We start from the raw sequence: 14978 nt of genomic DNA on the forward strand, positions 1-14978 counted from the left end.
CAACTGTGGCGCGTCACAGCGGATAAGAGGGTTAACGTGGAGCAGATTTCGCAGTGTCTGTTTTAACTCTCAACAGATTTGGCCCTGATGCCTTTTGACAAGGCTCCTATCTACTCCTAAAATGTGACAGAGTTGACTCTTTTTTTTTTTTTTGAAACTTGTCAAGTCGCAAATTCAATCTAAAAAGCAGACTTTTGAAAACCCCCGGGAAAATAAGATGCCATTTTGTAAGTTGTAACCTAAACAGAGAGAGAGAGTTATTTGGAATGGGGCTTAGGCTCAATGACACGGTCACACCGTTGTTCTAATGCTGTACATTTGGAGGATAAAAAGCCAGCCATTGACTCTAGGTCCCTGTGTGTGTTGTAAACTGCTAACGGTGCTCTGCATTGTGTGGGCTGTGCACCATGCTCAAGTGGAAATAAAGGTTAAATCTACATCTACTGACACACACACACACACACACACACACACACACAGCCTTTTCTTGTGCCCATGTTTCACTGTGATGGATGGGCTTCTATAGGAAGCACATGGAGAGTCATTAAGAGCGACCCTTGCCATCTGTCACGGTGAGCCTGTATACAATGAGACAAGATATCATCGAAGCAGGGCCGTGTTCAGGCCCATTCACACACAGATCAGACCAGTTTCAGACCAGACCAAGGATATAATACATCAGCATGGCTTAAAAATAATCTTAGTTAACCCAGAACTAAAGTTCACGTAATTGGTCAGTTGCTCGATTAAGTCCCGAGTCCGTAAATGTGAAGAGAAGTGGCACGAGGAGCTCCACTATCTCTCTTTATCAAGTCACGGGCCGAATGTCCCCTCTCCTTCTGAAATTCAAAAGATGCAAACACCTGCGAAAAAACGGGATTACCCCCAAAATACCCAGTGAGGAAAACTCCAATCCTCACATCCCATTCAGTCCCGGGCAGATTCTCTCGGTGTACGCGCGGGATCTTTCCACGAGAGATCAGCTTAAATATAACGTGTGCCGCAAATCATCTATCATACATGACTGAATTATCACACAAGCCTCAACTTAAAGAGCACTAGTATGATCACAATGATGCCTTGCCCATTTTCTCCATTCTCCTATATCCACTTCAAGGTAATTTTCAAAGCAGGACAGTGTGCTATAATTTTACCATGTACAGTACCCTATCAGATGGGGCAGTATAGCAGTTCCAAACCGCTACCGGTGTCCTTTCTCCAGGGGTTGACTGAAGGGACAGTAAGTAATAATGTACTTCTCTCCGCAGTATGTGGGAGACACACAGCTGGTCTGTACGATAATCTCCACTGTCTGCACCATGCGCTCCTGGGAGAATGCGCCACATAAGGAGGTGCTGGATCTTGCTTAGAGGAGAGGTACTGCATCGTTTGCTCCCACCACATACACACAGTATATATTTGACTGTAGACAGACACACAACGTCGCACACACGTAAAGACAGAGAAGGACGCAGGCTGGCAGATAAGACAGAACGAGAAGGAGAAAGACCTGCCCGACTCACCCACCTGACTTACCCACTGACCGACCGTCTAACACAGACAGACAGAAAGGCAGACACAAACACATGCAGGCCACACACACACACACACCCTGGTTACCTTTTGAAGTGGCTGAGAAGGGTGCCCACCAGCTCTCCGATGCGGCTGTCCCCAGCAGGCACCATGCCCTGTAGACACACCACCAGGTCCCTGCTGTCCTTAGTGTGAAACACCACCAGCTGATCCTTACCTGGGGACACACTCACCCCCGTCACCTGGGAGGAGAGAGAGAGAGAGAGGACACACGCGCAGACACGCACACGGGCAAGCACACACACAGACAAGCATACACACGTGCACGTGCACACACATACAGACAAACACCACGGGAGTTTGAGTTAGCACGGCTCAATGGACACAGTGAAAGACTAGGGGATTCTCACACTGAATCAAAACTGCAATCCGTCACCCGTCATTTACTTGCTAAGGAACGGGAGCAGGGGAATTCTGACACGGTCCTATATAGTGATGGGGGAAAACTTGATACACTTACATAATCGGGATATTATTTTTGACGATATATTGTATCGTATTGTTTTGACAACATCGCAATTTTTGCGCTAGTTGGTGTACCTGCACCAAAACTCATAGCTTGTTCTCCATCTTTTGAAATTTGTTTTCAGCACTTTTATTTCCATGACTGATCAAAACTAATTTTCTCCTCCTCTCTCTTGTCCCTCTGCAGCAGACATATGCTGAGCAAGATGTTTCTAACATAAACACGCAACACAATCACACTACTGAATTACAATACATATAGAATCGCAATACATATCGTATTGGCACCTAAGTATCGTGATAATGTCGTATCTTGAGGTCCCTGGCAATTCCCTAGCCCTAGTCCTTCACACAGACCGCAAGGGATAAGTAAAACCCCAAGGTTCTGTGTGTAATGTTTGTCTGCTTCAAGGGTTAATGGTCCTGATAATGTTTTTTCTTCTTCTTCTTTTTAACCGAACATAACATCTCTAAGGAAGATAATGAGAAGTCGAGTTTATGTTGTGCATCTGCTTGGAATTACTCTTTTTCTATTCCTTCACTTTTTTCCTACCCCCTTCCCCCGGCGAGTCCAGGGACCATTGAGCACAGTGTAGACCATGGAAACAGCCAGGGGAGTCAGACACATTATCCCCTCAGCCCAGAACTGCAGGGGCACCATACTGGAAGGAAATAATCATTATTCCATCTCCATCAGATGAAGGAAATGTGACACCGCCACCACGCATCGAGGTGTGAACAACAGCTAGCTGCTTTACCAATTAGCTAAAAAACAGAATGCGAAATGAGCCCCGTGGTTAGAAACGATTTCAACAGGTATACCCCAACACCACATGCTTGTGTCCACGAGAGCAGTTTACGAGGAGCAGGTTACATTTACAGTACATGAAAGGGTTAATTGACCGAAACAAGCCTTGTTTCTTTTTAATGGGTGTTCGAGTTGTCATAGCGATACGGATGGTGCTGCAGCGAGTGTCCTGTTCGGTACACCTTCGGTCTATTCTTGAGGGAGACGAGTCTGTCGTTACGTAAACACAGACGAAGCCCAGTGTTTTCCACAAGCACATGGAGTTGGAGTAGTCGGCCAAATAGGAAAAGTAGTCAGCCAGGCTCCGGGTTAAGGCATTTTTGCAGAACAAGCTCTATTTTGGTGGGCTCTGGTACATTCTAATGCTAGATTGTATTTTGAATGAGCAACTATCAGGAAATAACAATGATCACATTTTTTCCACACTTTTACAGTGTTAGTTTAATCAGCTGTTGTAAAATATGATATACTGTAAAACACAGGAAAAACTTAATTTTGACTGCACTTTTAAAATAATCCTGTATGAGTCTGTCGACTTCCAAAGGTTTCAAGCTTCCTTTTAAGAGACATTTTCTCAGCTATCTGTAATATTGGTATGATTGAAGAAAACAGCAGATGACTACTCCATTGTCAACACTTTGATTAAATCTGTAGACCTACAGATTTACTTGGCCAAAAGTATGTGGACAGTATGTGGGCTCGTCGAACATCTAATTCCAAAATCATGGGCATTAATATGGAATAGGTCCCCCCTTTTGCTGCTATAACATCCTCCACTCTTCTGGGAAGGCTTTCCACTAGATGATGGAACATTGCTGCAAGGACTTGCTTCCATTCAGCCACAAGAGCATTAGTGAGGTCGGACATTGATGTTGGGCGATTAGGCCTGGCTCACAGTCGGCGTTCCAATTCATCCCAAAGGTGTTTGATGGGGTTGAGGTCAGGGCTCTGTGCAGGCCAGTCAAGTTCTTCCACACCGATCTCGACTAATCATTTCTGTATGGACCTTGCTTTGTGCACAGGGGCATTGCCATGCTAAAACAGGAAAGAGCCTTCCCCAAACTGTTAACACATATTTGAAAGCACAGAATCTTCCAGAATGTCATTGTATGCTCTAGCGTAACGATTTCCCTTCACTGGAACTAAGGGGCCTAGCCCGAACCATGAAAAACAGCCCCAAACCATTATTCCTCCTCCACCAAACTTTACAGCTGGCACTACGCATTGGGGCATGTGGCATTCTCCTGGCTTCCGCCAAACTCAAATTCCTCACTCCAGAGAATGCGTTTCCACTGTTTCAGAGTCCAATGGTAGAGAGCTTTACACCACTACAGCCAACGCTTGGCATTGCGCATGGTGATCTTAGGCTTGTGTGCGGCTGCTCGGCCATGGAAACCCATTTCATGAACCTCCCGACGAACAGTTATTGTGCTGACGTTGCTTCCAGAGGCAGTTTGGAAGTCGATAGTGAGTGTTGCAACCGAGGACAGAAAATGTTTACGCGCTTCAGCACTTGGCAGTCCCGTTCTGTGAGCTTGTGTGGTCTACCACTTTGCGGCTGAGCTGTTGTTGCTCCTAGACGATTCCACTTCACAATAACTGCACTTACAGTTGACCGGGGCAGCTCTAGTAGGGCAGAAATTTGACGAACTGACTTCTTGGAAAGGTGTCATCCTATGACAATGTCACATTGAAAGTCACTGAGCTCCTCAGTACGGACCATTCTACTGCCAATGTTTGTCTATGGAGATCGCATGGCTGTGTGCTCGATTTTATACACCTGTCAGCAACAGGTGTGGCTGAAATAGCTGAATCCACTCATTTAAACGGGTGTCCACATACTTCAATATCTTTGAAATGAATCCTAACCTATGCATTTCATGACTGGGAATACAGTTAGATGCATTTATCGGTCACAGATACCTTAAACAAATTAAAAGGGCGTTGATCAGAAAACCAGTCAGTATCTGGTGCGACCACCATTTGCCTCATGCAGCACGACACATCTCCTTCACATACATTTGACCAGGTTGTTGATTGTGGCCTGTGGAATGTTGTCCCACTCCTCTTCAATGGCTGTGCGAAGCTGTGACATGTCTGGTGAGTATGCAAGACATGGAAGAACTGGGACATTTTCAGCTTCCTGGAATTGTGTACAGATCCTTGCGACATGGGGCCGTGCATTATCATGCTGAAACACGAGGTGATGGCGGCGGATGAATGGCATGACAATGGGCCTCAGGATCTGGTTACGGTATCTCTGTGCATTCAAATTGCCATCAATAAAATGCAATTGTGTTCGTTGTCCGTAGCTTATGCCTGCCCATAGCATAACCCCACCGCCACAATGGGGCACACGTTGACATCAGCAAACCTCTCGCCCACATGACGCCATACTTGTGTCTGCCATCTGCACAGTACAGTTGAAACTGAGATTCATCCAGCATGCCAGTGGCCATAGAAGGTGAGCATTTGCCCACTGAAGTCGGTTACGACACCGAACTGCAGTCTGGTCACGACACCAAACTGCAGTCAGGTCCAGAACCTGGTGAGGATCACAAGCACAAAGATGAGAATTCCCTGAGATGGTTTCTGACAGTTAATGAAGAAATGATTTGTTTGTGCAAACCCACAGTTTCATCAGCTGACCGGGTGGCTGGCCTCAGACGATTCCGCGGGTGATAAGGCCGGATTTGGAGGTCCTGGGCTGGCGTGGTTACACATGGTCTGCGGTTGTGAGGCCGTTTGGATGTACTACTAAATTCTCTAAAACGGTGTTGGAGGCAGCTTATGGTAGAGAAATTAACATTCAATTCTCTGGCAACAGCTCTGGTGAACATTTCTGCAGTCAGCATGGCAATTGTGGGCTCCCTCAAACCTTGAGACATCTGTGGTATTGTGTTGTGTAACGAAACTGCACATCGTAGATTGGCCTTTTATTGTACCCAGCACAAGGTGCACCTGTGTAATGATCATGCTGTTTAATCAGCTTCTTGATATGCCACACCTGTCAGGTGGATAGATTATCTTGGCAAAGGACAAATGCTCACTAACAGGGATGTAAACAAATATGTGCACAAAATCTGAGAGAAATAAGCTTTTGTGTGTCTGGAACATTTCTGGGATCTTTTATTTCAGCTCACTGTACATCTTGTATTTCTATATTTTTTTCAGTGTATCTAGAACGGCCAGTCAAAAATTGCTTTAAAATTATGTCATGGAAATAATTGCATTGTATTAATTGCATTAAATTTTGCTTCTAAAGTATGTCATTTTGAGAATATTTGAAAATAGGACGCTGCCCCTTTAAGACAAACGTTCCAAAAGAGACATTAATAACATGGATACAGTAGACTAGCCAATACGAAAGCAAGGTGTATTTGTATAGCTTTCTTTTTGCAGACTATCAACAGTAGTCAGAATATTGCTAATATGTTAATTTTGGACATCCCTTTCCATAAAATAAATAAGCTCAGCAAGTAGATTGATGGGCACTTTTTTTGCTCTGGATAGCTCCAGCTCGCGTGTGCTGTGTGAAGGCATCAACTCATGTACCGCTCGAGAAGTTGTGCCTCGCGGGAGCGTTGTGGTTTTTGAATGAATGGCCAATCATATTGCTCGAGTGTAGTCTTCAACGGTTTTCAATGGTAGACCGCAACAGAGCAGGTAAATGTAGAATTGGAATGCAAAAATGTGCTGAAAAGTTACTGGACCCGTCGGTCAAGACTGACAACATCCACTGGCCCGACCGACACATGTTTTCACAGGCCGCGGGCCAGCAGGCCATCGTTAATGTCGAAACCTGCAAACGAAAGAAAATAAATGAACGTACCAGAAAAAAATTGGCTTAGTGGATTGTTACCACATTATATGGGACGTGCGAATTCAAGCTCTCTCCCTCTGTGTAAAGAAATTTGACTGCAACCACAGCAGAGGGGGGGGGGGAGAGTTCCATACTGTCTGTATTGTGTGTTATGTCATTCTCTACCCCTCTGCCTACCAGTAGTGTTTCCCGGTCATCGCTCACGTTGTGATTGACAGGCACCTGTCCTCCTATCAAAAGACGTATATCGTTCACTGTAGCGGGCTTGACAGACTTTTTTCTGACTAGCAAATTGAAAAATCCCAGAGAGAGAGGAGAGAGCGAGAGAGAGAGATAGCGAGAGAGAGATAGCGAGAGAGATAGATGATAGCGAGAGAGAACGAAATAGACTGCAAAACAAAGATAGAGCAAGAGGAAAGGGGGAGGAGGTGAAGGGTACATCCATGTGTCCATGAGACAAGCTTTGGCAACTTGCCTCTAGTGGGGTCACCAGTCAGCCAGCAATCAATCTTTACTAACACATTACATTCCCATTTAGCACCTCGAAATTAAAGGATCCATACATTGCACTACTTTACTGTACTCCATGACAAATAAGTCATATTCTATCTAGGAGAGAAGGAATCAAGGAGGGAAAGAATGCATGGTTGGAGAAATAGAGAGAGAGTAAGATGGATTCAGGAAAATAAATAGTGAAATAGAGTGACTGAGAGGAAAGACCAATAAGCTTATTTGGAAAGTGGACAGCACACATGTAGCAGCCAGGCGATTTGGGAACATACCTGAACAATACCAGACATCAGCTGATCTGCCCTCCCGCACAATCGCTATGACAACTACGTCTATTGCGAAGTTGGCATGACAGCGGCAGAGGTAGATAGCAAAGGATGGTGTCTGGTATAGAGGTAGCGTCTCAAATGGCATCCTATTCCCTACGTAGTGCACTACTTTTGACCAGAGCCCTATGGACTATATAGGGAATAGGGTGCCATTTGGGATGGAATCAATGCCTTTGGTTCCTGCAGGGGTAGAAAATAAGCACAAGGGTAGCCAAGGTTTAGTAGGGCAGCAACGTTGCTGGCTCGCTAATCAACAGGCGCTAACTGCCTTTCCCCTCCATCCGACCTTCCAGTAATCAATGGCTCCTTCTCATGCCTCACCGGCTCCCCTAGCAACGAAACGTCTCCATCTTCATCGACTCTCTCACCTTGACCAGTTCTCTCAGTTCTCCCCTATCTCAAGGCCATCAGACTGTTAAACAGCCATCACTAGCACAGAGGCTGCTGCCTACATACAGACTTGAAATCATTGGCCACTTTAATAAATGGAACACTAGCCACTTTAGCCATAATGTATACATATCTTGCATTACTCATCTCATATGTATATACTGTATTCTATACTATCTATTGCATTTTAGCCTATGCCGCTCTGACATTGCTCATCCATATATTTATATTCATATATTCTTATTCCATTCCTTTATTTAGATTTGTGTGTGTTAGGTATTTGTTTTCGAATTGTTAGATATTCCTTGTTAGATATTGCTGCACTGTCGGAACTAGAAGCACAAGCTACACTCGCAATAACATCTGCGAACCATGTGTATGTGACCAATAACGTTTGATATGATGACATTTATAATGGAGTATAATGGAGTATTTCATCATGCGTGTGTATGGTGGGATGCAGTTACAATATGATGGTGTCGTGTCTGTGACTATCATTAAATATGAAGACTTATTTTAGCAAATCAATTCTCTATGTGTCCTTTAATAACGCAATTAAACTAATCATGTAACTTTAATTAACTATGAAGTCGGGGCACACCACGGAAACATTTTGTTTATAGAGTGTCAATTTCCCGAATATAACTCTTCAGATATTTTCATATCTTATCGATTAGTCATTCTCATTAATGTATTATTATTACCTCACCAGTTCTCATTTTCTGAACGTTGCAAACGTTTGGATATCTGCACAAACCCTGGCCTAAATCATGAATCAGCGATATACAAATTGGCTTATTTATTTACTAACTAACTAAATAATGACACAGAATTACATTACAAACAAACAGTAGATATTTGGGTTACTACATGATACAAAGAAAAAGTCCCTAGCGGACGAAGCCGATATGACGGCTTTGTTAGACAAAGGAAAAGGCTGGGGATTGAGAAAAAGGGGAAAAGACGAAATGGATTCACTACACACAGCTGATAATTATATTCATTGAAATGCTAATCCTTTGCACATGAACGGCCGCTCATTCGAGAATAATTGCAATGTATATATTTATACCCGTATGTCGTTGTCTTCTCTGTTGGAATTCAGTTCAGAGAGTCTCTGGTTAACTTCCCCAGTAGTCACAATGTCCTTCCTTGCTCTTATTCTGTAGTGATCGATAGTGTCAGAGTTGAACCATTTCCAGCCGTGTGGCCAACACTACACGCGGTCTGGTTTTCTGGTCTTGTAGTTTTAAACCATTTGTCAGCCATGTAGCCACTGCTGCACGCTGACTGGTCTCATGTAAATTTCGTGGGTTTTATACACTTCCGAGAAAAGGGCGGTCCATGACGCCGACGTAATGTCTGGGCTCACGGGGGTGTGGCCACTGACTAGTTAAAACTTTATAACTAAACAAATATCTCATTTAGAAGGCCAACATGACATCTTCTCACAAATAGTTTCATAGTTAATCCTATATTTTACACAACATTCAGGTTGAAAACTAATAACTGAGAAATGTACACTTCCAAAGCTACCGTTATTCCGTGCTATCGTCCTTCCTGATGTCACAAAATAAAACAACTTCGACAGGACTGTTCTTTAAATACCCACGGACCATTCCCACATTCTCAAAAATATAAATATTGTTTAACCCTCCAATTTTGGGGATTAGGATCTTTGTTTTACAAAGAGAAGCTCTTTGTTCCATAGGTATATTTCCCCTCTCTTTCTGCATGACCAGGGGAGAGAGTCTCTGCCAGGAATTGATGACCTATCGTAAAGTCATAAAACTTGTGGTGGGAGAGAGAGAGTGAGAGAGGGGGGAGCCACGATATACAGCCCAAAGGGCCACGTCGTGACAATGGCACACATGTAATATGTTGTGTGTTGTGTGTGTGTTAGTTACAATACATGATGTCATACGTGTAACTATACACAATGTTCTATACTATCTGTATTGTGTGTTATGTCATTCTCTACCCCTCTGCGTACGTCTTGTTATACAGTGAGTGTACAAAACATTAGGAACACCTTCTTAGCACCCCCTTTTTCCCTCAAGGAACAGCCTCAATTCACCGGGGCATTAACTCTACAAGGTGTCGAAAGCGTTCCACAGGGATGATGGCCCATGTTGACTCCAATGCTTCCCACAGTTGTGTCAACTTGGCTGGATGTCCTTTGGGTGGTGGACCATTCTTGACACACAGGAAACCCAGCAACGTTGCAGTTCTTGACAAACTCAAACCGGTGCGCCTGGCACCTACTCCCATACCCCGTTCAAAGGCACTTACATTTTTTTCTCTTGCCCATTTACCCTCTGAATGTCACGCACAATCCATGTCTCAATTGTCTCAAGGCTTAAAAACACTTATTTAACCCGTCTCCTCCCTTCATCTACACTGATTGGAGTGAATTTAACAAGTGAGCTCAATAAAGGATCATAGCTTTCATCTGATCAGTCTATTTCATGGAAAGAGTTCCTAATGTTTTGTACACTCAGTCTATATCTCCCAGTCTGTACCATTTAACAATACTGATGATTCTGTCTGGTTACCTTCTGCATTAGACTGAGTGTCCAACACACAGCCTTCCCTCTCCGGGCTCTCTTGTGTGTGTGTGTTTGTGTGTGTTAACAATAGCCGATAGCCCTTCAGGCATCTCTATTCTTCTCCTAGCCCTGCTTTTCCATTTCTCATTTCCATTACAGATGCAACGATAAGACCGGGGTGTTCGTCCTATAATTCTTTCCTGAGAGTTTGAACACTGTGGTTCCTTATCAAAAGAACAGGGAGGGAATATCTGGCCAAAGATATCTCACCTCTCGCTCTCTCCTTTTTTCTCCCTTTCTACCCTCCTCTGCCTCACTACCACTACCTCTCTCACTCCTCAGCCTCTCTTTCATTCCCCCCCCCATCTCACTCGCTGTTTCTTCCTCCCTTTCTTTCCCCCTTTCTGCTCTTTATCCACAAGGTCAACTTTCAAGGTATAAGCCGCTGGAAGTATCTGCCTGTACTGCAATACTAGAGATTATACTTTGGGATGCACTTTAACTCTTACTTGAAAACGAGAACAGAGGTTCAAATTCCGGTGTACTGTAGGTTACATAAAAAGAGTTGTGATGAAAAGCCATGAAAAAATAAATATATATATATATATAAAAAAATTGCTGGGACGCGCTGCTGTAAATCTAAAAAGAACCCAGAGGACTTAACCACGGGAAACAAGGATCATAGGATCTGTGTGCCTTATCGTCCACCAAATCAGTGAGAACGCTTTTTTTAACACAACATTAATGCAGTGGATAAAGGATGGGAAGAGTTGTACATTTAAACCTTGTTGCCTTAGCGACAAATAACAGTCTCCGTACGTAGTATGATAAGATCATCTCGAAGACGAGAGTTGATAACAATTACGATTACTTCAAACAAAACAAAATTCAATTTCATCTCCTTTAAATCAGTCTACGGAGATGTGAAAAGAGCAATTATTCCATTATCTCTACATAGTGTTTCATTTCCTGTTCCACACACCATGCTATTAATCAATTATCAATTGAGAATGATTTTGAGAGACCCTTTAGACTGTTTAGAGCCACAGCTAGTAAGATTTCCATTAATTTCAACTACACAAAACACTATGTTAACCACACAGGGGAGGTGCTCTTACATTGTAGAGGGGGATGCTCTTCATGGGCTTGTACTGCTTGAGGGGGTCCATCTTGTACAGGTGGCGGTCTGTGATGAGGACGGCCCTGTCCTCTGCCTTGTGGAAACGGTTGATCTGGGAAACACAAAGACCCTTATCAGTCACCCCACAGGAGACCCCACACACACAGCCAACACACACACAACTGGGAGTTGGCTAAACTCAGGGACAGTTGGGTGAGAATGTGTGTGTGTGCAGGGGCAGACTGGCCATCTGGCATGTCGGGCAAATGCCAGATGGCTGGTCCATTTTTGGACCAGTGGGCGGGCCTGTCTAACATTTTATTGTATTTTTTTCTCCGCAAAATTATAATTATCTGGGGCCTCAAGGAAAATAATTGTCTGGTGTGTTAAAAATGTCAGGGACGATTTCTTATCCCAGTCTGCCCCTGTGTGTGGGTTTGGGTTAGGTAATAGTCCCCAACCCTACTGTACCTTGCGCACGTTGCAGGAGAAGAGCACTCTCATGAACTTGTCCTTACGCTGCAACTCACAGGACACCAAGGTGAAGGAGGACGCTGTGTCAGGACTGTCTCGCTTCTGAAAACAAACACACACACACAGAGAGAGAGAGAGACAAAGACTGCCATGACGATCAACTCCTCCACAAAGACAAACCTCTTTCCATTCCATTTTAGTTCAACAACGCACACACACACGTCGCACACTTACGCCCCCCCCCCCCCCCCACTACTGCACCACCGACAAAAAACGCACACACATTTACAACTACATTCAAATGAAAAACAACACCAGAAACACACACATCAACCGCTAACCTCTCCCTTTGAGGAGCTCAGAGCTAGTGTCAGAACCCCCCTTAGCCAATCCAACTCACCAGGTAGTTGCCCTCCCAGGTCCTTTGCAGCCCCAGGTCAGGTCTCTGGCCCTTGAGGGCCTCCAAGGTGGCCACCTTGGCCCTGATCTGCAGCTTCTCCTCTGGAGTCAGGTCTTTGATCAGAGTCCACGCCCACCACCTAGAGCAGCATGGAAACACCCACAGGAATAGCAATGGAGCCAAGATATCGACTCTGACACTGTAGAATCTATGGCCTTGACAACATGATTGGCTATTTCTGACGTGATGATACTGCATAACAGGGATTTTGGGCGGCTGCACTCTCTCTGACATGAAACATCCTGCCTTTAAACTGTACTTTCAAAGCATCAAAGTGTGAAATTTCACTTTCTCCGGATGAAAGTATTGAATGAGGCTTTGACGGGGAAAAATATCTATGTCCACCACAGACCTGAGGCTGGAAGACACACAGGTAAAAACCTTCAAAGGAAACCAGTTGGAGTAGAAAACTGTACCCACTCCACACAATTCGTACTACACTGATGATACTGATGGAAGGGCTTACAGTGCATCGTGTTCAAGGGTTGATGTTTTATCCGAACAAAGGTGGGATTACTCATACTACAACCCCTTTGTGTGTGTGTGTGTCTGTGTGCGCGCGACACTTTGTTTACCTGTTGTAGATGCTCCGCAGCGCCTCTTCAAACTTCCGCAGGACTTTGGGCGGCGTTGGCCACTTGACGTGCTTGCCATGGTCCTTCATGGAGCGCACGTTCTTGAATTTGCGGTTGACGTCCTTGATGTAGGACTTGACCTTGTAGTGCTGGTAGGCCCGCAGGATGATGAGGGCGGCTCGCATGCGCCGGTAACGCATCCTGGCTATGGTACCGCGCCATACCTGGTGAAGAGAATGGATAGGTTAACACAGTGGAAATGAGTAAGCCTCTATGGATACTGTACCTCCCAATAACAACTATTAGTTTAACAGGATGTATGTCTAGAGTATGAAACACACTGTTAATATAACAAAACGTACAAATGAAGGCAGCCTACATTAGAGCAACATTTTCTCAGACACATTTCAAATGAGATACAGTACGTTTAGACGCATAAACTCGAGCAAGACACACCAAAGATTCACACAATTCAATGACACATTCATGTCAGTAACTGTAAATCGGAACGGCGTGTGCGTCGGAGTCTTATTGAAAAGAATGCCCTGAACCTGAAAGAACTTGTATGTACGTTTTTATGATCTGAAGCAAGAAAGGCAAAACAAAGATTCACATCATAAAATGTTACTGTAAATCTGAACAGCATGTGTGTTGGACTCTTATTGAAAAGAATGCCCTGAGCCGGCGTAACTAAACTTCACTTACCCCCTCCCATCAACCGCTCCGGAACACCCCCCATAAAACATGAATAATAAATGGTAGTGGGACCCCAGGGAGACATCTCTTCTGCTCCTTTCTCACCAAAACCACTGCCATATGCTCCTTTTTACTTCATATTGATTCATAGACCAGTACCAGTCTATTTAACTTACTGTAAACAACAAACACAGACCCCGAAACAGTGCTGACAGTCTCAATTGTGTTTGATGTTGACACTCAAGCACAACTCAATAGTGTTGCAGTCATATAATTCATATACTGTATATCAATGGTAGCGCATCAGTCTCAGTCACACAGTACATGAATTCTAATATGCTATGATTCTGCAGATCATGAATATTTTATTCCTTAATGTATGTATGTTTGGCGGTGGTTGATTTGAAAAATGGTCTCTGACATTAGCATATTAAATATTGGGGAAGTGTTTCACCTGGGGAGGTTGATTATGTGGTTGTTGAAATCGGAAGTTTACATACACTTAGGTTGGAGTCATTAAAACTAGTTTTTTAACCACTCCACAAATTTCTTGTTAACAAACTATAGTTTTGGCAAGTCGGTTAGGACATCTACTTCGTGCATGACACAAGTCATTTTTCCAACAATTGTTTACGGACAGATTATTTCACTTATAATTCACTGTATCACAATTCCAGTGGGCAGAAGTTTACATACACTAAATTGACCGTGCCTTTTAAACAGCTTGGAAAATTTCAGAAAATGATGTCATGGCTTCAGAAGCTTCTGATCTGTTTGCGTGCTGCTGTGCGTTTTGTTGCTAACCTTACTTTGCTACCTGACAACTTTACAGTTTTTACTTTTTAATATTTTTAGTTTTTCCCCTCTTTTTCACTCCGGACGCGGTTTGTCAGGACCTCCACCAGCCGAAGCTAAGTAGTAACATTAACATGATGCCTTCTAATTGCAGTCGCTGTACTCATAATATACAGAAGAACGAGGAGAAGCTCAGTTGTCCTGAGTCTGCACAACTCTGCCAGGACCTAGGATCAAGGGAGACACTCAAGTGTTTTAGTACTATATCTCTTTACACAATGATGAAAATAATCATGGCGTCTAATCCTTCAAGCTGCATACTGGACCCTATTCCAACTAAACTACTGAAAGAGCTGCTTCCTGTGCTTGGCCTTCCTATGTTGAACATAAT

General features: G+C 43.9%; 1 protein-coding gene across 1 annotated transcript in view; it reads right to left on the minus strand.

Moving 5' to 3' along the window:
- LOC139581022 (unconventional myosin-Id) overlaps positions 1-14978 on the minus strand; it is a 131664-nt gene that overhangs the window by 29770 nt on the left and 86916 nt on the right. The window contains exons 17-21 of the mRNA XM_071410323.1: positions 13097-13320; positions 12462-12600; positions 12059-12163; positions 11586-11699; positions 1621-1775 (exon numbers count right to left, since the gene is read on the minus strand). Of these exons, the coding sequence (XP_071266424.1) occupies positions 1621-1775; positions 11586-11699; positions 12059-12163; positions 12462-12600; positions 13097-13320 (737 nt within the window). The remainder of the gene's footprint in view (positions 1-1620; positions 1776-11585; positions 11700-12058; positions 12164-12461; positions 12601-13096; positions 13321-14978) is intronic.

Source organism: Salvelinus alpinus, chromosome 7, assembly GCF_045679555.1.
Source record: "Salvelinus alpinus chromosome 7, SLU_Salpinus.1, whole genome shotgun sequence".
Classification (NCBI taxonomy): Eukaryota; Metazoa; Chordata; class Actinopteri; order Salmoniformes; family Salmonidae; genus Salvelinus; species Salvelinus alpinus.